Source organism: Monoraphidium neglectum (genome assembly GCF_000611645.1).
Source record: "Monoraphidium neglectum strain SAG 48.87 unplaced genomic scaffold scaffold05211, whole genome shotgun sequence".
Classification (NCBI taxonomy): Eukaryota; Viridiplantae; Chlorophyta; class Chlorophyceae; order Sphaeropleales; family Selenastraceae; genus Monoraphidium; species Monoraphidium neglectum.
Genome location: NW_014008419.1, coordinates 1 through 3472, shown reverse-complemented (window position 1 = coordinate 3472; position 3472 = coordinate 1). Strand labels below are relative to the sequence as shown.

Sequence of the window (3472 nt, the reverse complement as noted above, 5' to 3'; positions counted from 1 at the left end):
GGTGGGTTGGGTGTGGGGTGAGGGGATGGTTGGGTGGATGGATGCATAAATGCAGATTCCAATGCCTGGGGTGATGCGGAATTGGGTTGGGGTGTGTGGCCGCCATGAGTCATTGCAAGGAAGGGATCAACCCGGGAGGGGCGACGCCGGGCGACAGCAGGGGCGACCGCGGCTGCAGGCGAGCCGCAAGGCGCCCCCCCAACGTGGCGTGCCAAGTGCGCGCCGCAGCCGACGACGCCCCTTTGAAGCCCAGGAAACGGTTGCGGACGACCGCGGGCAACACCCGCGCAACAACCCCTCACGGCGCGTCCACCCCTTATCCGAGCCACGGGCGGCCGGCCGCCCGCAGCGGTGGTTTGGCATGACCCACTAGCCGACCGTGGCCTGCGCGGCAAAGTTCCCGCCAATTGTCCCGCCTCACCGCTGTACGCGTGGCCGCCCGTGTACAGCTCGTACAGGGTGATGCCGAAGCTGTACACGTCACCCGCCTTACTAATCCGCCCCTGAAGCAGCGCCTCAGGCGGCATGTGGGACGGCGTGCCTGGGGGGCAGGTGGGTAGGGGGCGGTGTGTATATGTGTGTGTGGAGAGAGAGAGAGAGAGAGAGAGAGTGTGTGTGTGTGTGTGGAGTGTTGTGTGTGTGTGTGTGTGTGTGTGTGTGTGTGTGTGTGTGTGTGTGTGTGGAGTGTGTGTGCGTGTGTGTGTTTGGAGGAAAGGTGTCTGACAGACCGGTGGTGCTGCTGGTGACGAGATGACAAGCTGATGCATGTGAGTCAAACGGTCAACGATGCGGTCAATGATACCACCCACGGCGCCATCAGAGCAAAGCATCGGCCACGCCCTGGATTCCTGCGGCGGGGCGTGCCCCGCACGGCGTGGCAGCGGCGACACCGCGCGCGTGCAGCTGCGTGCACGCGCTCGCCGCGGCCGCGGCCGCAACCGGCGCGGCTGCTGAGTGGAGGCACGCGCATGTGTGTGCGCGTGCGCGCTTGCCTTGGTACTGTGACACGTGCGTTGCTGAGGGGTCGATGTGCATAGCCAGACCAAAATCAGCCACCTGCAGAACGGCGGGTGTATGTTGGGGCGAGCGCAACACACGCAGTTGGGTGGCTGCAGGCATGTGCGGCGCTCGGCTGTGGAAGTTGACCAGGCGGTTGACCATGACTCATGTCCCTTGATTGGTGAGTCTCCCCCCTCCCCCGCACCTTGGCCACCGCCCCGCGTCCGCTCTTGCCGTCGGCCTTGAGCAACACGTTGCGTGCCTTGAGGTCAGAGTGCATCACCTGGGTGCGGCGGGGGAGATGAGGACAGTGGAGACGCCAACATCACAGCCGGACGCCGGCGGGGGCCGGTCCCTTGCACGAAGGGGCTGTCGAGTCGCGGCCCTGTTTGGCACGGGCCCCTTCAACACCGCAAACAAACACACCTTGCTGATTGTTGCAAGGCGTGGCTGATTTTTCCGATATCACCCAGCACCTGGGCCGAACACGGCCGGCCGGCCGGCCGTGGTCTAGGAGCATGGAGCCGCGGGCCGCGAAAACCCTAATGGTTGCACCCGCAGAACGAACCCACCCTACCTCCACCGACTTCGACGGCCAAAACAACGGCCCGGCCTCCAGGCAAATCCCAATCCACCCCTGCCAGGGCCACCCATGGACAATGAAACCTTGCAACCCCCCACCGGCTGAACCCTCAACCCGGAACCCTAAACGCTGAACTCAGGGTTTCGGGTTCTTTTCCGAGCGCTGCCCACCTGCTGCTTGTGCAGGTGCAGCAATGCGCGCGCCACGTCGGCGGCCGTGTCGAGGATGGCAGCGTAGTTCACAAAGCCCGACTCTGCGCGTCCAGGAAGCGGTGAAAACGGGGTAAGACGGGCGGGCAACGAGTAAAAGGGTGTGCGGAACTCGACACCAGTGCGGGGGGCGGGGGGGTGGGTGGAAAGAGGGGTGGTGCAAAGGAGGCGCAGCGCGCGGAGGAGCAGTCAATTGCGCACCCGTACGCGCCAGGCACCCCGCAGTTGCTGAGACATGTGCACACACCGGGGCTCGACCCCTGAAGCTCGATCAGACGCACACGCTGTGTCACACGTGTGAGACACGATCATTGTTGGCCCCAAACCCCCAAAACAATATGCACACACACACACACGCATGCACACACACACACACACACACACGCGCGCGCGCGCGTGCGCACCGTCTCTATACGCGCCCCCATCCAGAGCATCCCTAAGGGTCCCAAGCTCACAGAACTCCATCACCAACGACACCTGTAATGAAACGGCAGGGGATCAGGGTTTAGGGCTTTGAGGCATAGGATATTTCTAATCCCTGGACCACCAGCGGCAAGGCCAACGCTTCGGTCAACACCAGGTCAAACGTCAGCCGGCCAAACGCGTTTTGGGGCTTGCTGTCAGGGGTCCTGGGCTAGTGAGTGTACAGTCAGCACAGGGCGGGCTCTGGATCCCCGTGCATCAGGGCGGGCTCCGCAAAATTTTGATGACATCCCAAGGCGCCGGCCGCGCCGGGTGTTGGATCAACCCCGTCCTCCACCTTCCCTCGGTGTCCGTCTTTTCCCCGCCAGGCCATGGCGGCGCACCTCAAAGTTGTGGATGCGGTCTCCGCACTGGAACAGGCCCTCCTCAGGGGGCGCAGGGACCGGCTGGTCGCCGGACTGCGCGGCGGTGGAGGGCTCCCCGTCGCAGTCCGAGCTGCGGGATGTGGTCAGCAGGTGAGTGATTGAGCCAGTGAGTAAGCAAGGGCCCAGTGATTGTGTGTGTGTGTGTGTGTGTGTGCGCGCGCGCGCGCGTGTGTGTGTGTGTGTGTGTGTGTGTGTGTGTGTGTGCGTGTGTGTGTGTGTGTGTGTGTGTGTGTGTGCGCGTGTGCGTGCGTGTAAGTTGACCCAGGGAGAAGGGGGGCGGGGGTTGCACGGCACGCAGCGGCGGCGGCGAGGGCGGCGGTTCCTCAGGGGTGCCCTGGGGAAAGGGGGACCCCTCCGCGGGTTTTCATTGCCGGAGGCTCGCCTGTTCACGATGGTTGGCTTGATCATGTAAGTGTACATCTGGAGGGGAGGCGGGGGGTTTGGGGCACGGGTTGACCGCGAGTTGACGGGTTGGGCACGAGTGCAGGTGTGTGAGACGGTAGATATGAGCGCTCCGCGCGCAAAAATAGTGCAGCAGCCACAGCAAAAGGCGGCCGCATCCTTGGTTAATGAGCGCAAAGGGATGACTTAGCTCTCCGAGCTGCAGACAGCGACCAGGTCCGGCCAGCACGCAGTCAACGTTCCGGTCAAACCCCGGTCAACCCCCGGTCAAACCTGCACGATGTTGGGGTGGTTCATGGCGCTGCTTATGGCGGCCTCCATGATGGCCATCTGCTCGCGCTTTTCAGCGCCGCTCATCATCGCCGGCAGAATGATGGTTTTGACGGCCACGGTGGTACCACGCCAAATGCCTGGGGAGGAGGGTGGGGGTT

General features: G+C 63.6%; 1 protein-coding gene across 1 annotated transcript; it reads right to left on the bottom strand.

Moving 5' to 3' along the window:
- Positions 1 to 369: 369 nt before the first annotated feature.
- On the bottom strand, positions 370 to 3401 carry MNEG_15306 (hypothetical protein; the record flags this gene model as incomplete). Its single annotated transcript, XM_014036223.1, has 6 exons — positions 370 to 384; positions 1205 to 1282; positions 1753 to 1835; positions 2196 to 2268; positions 2598 to 2672; positions 3315 to 3401. The coding sequence occupies 6 exons, from the start codon at positions 3399 to 3401 to the stop codon at positions 370 to 372; spliced, it is 411 nt and encodes a 136-aa protein (XP_013891677.1).
- Positions 3402 to 3472: the final 71 nt, after the last annotated feature.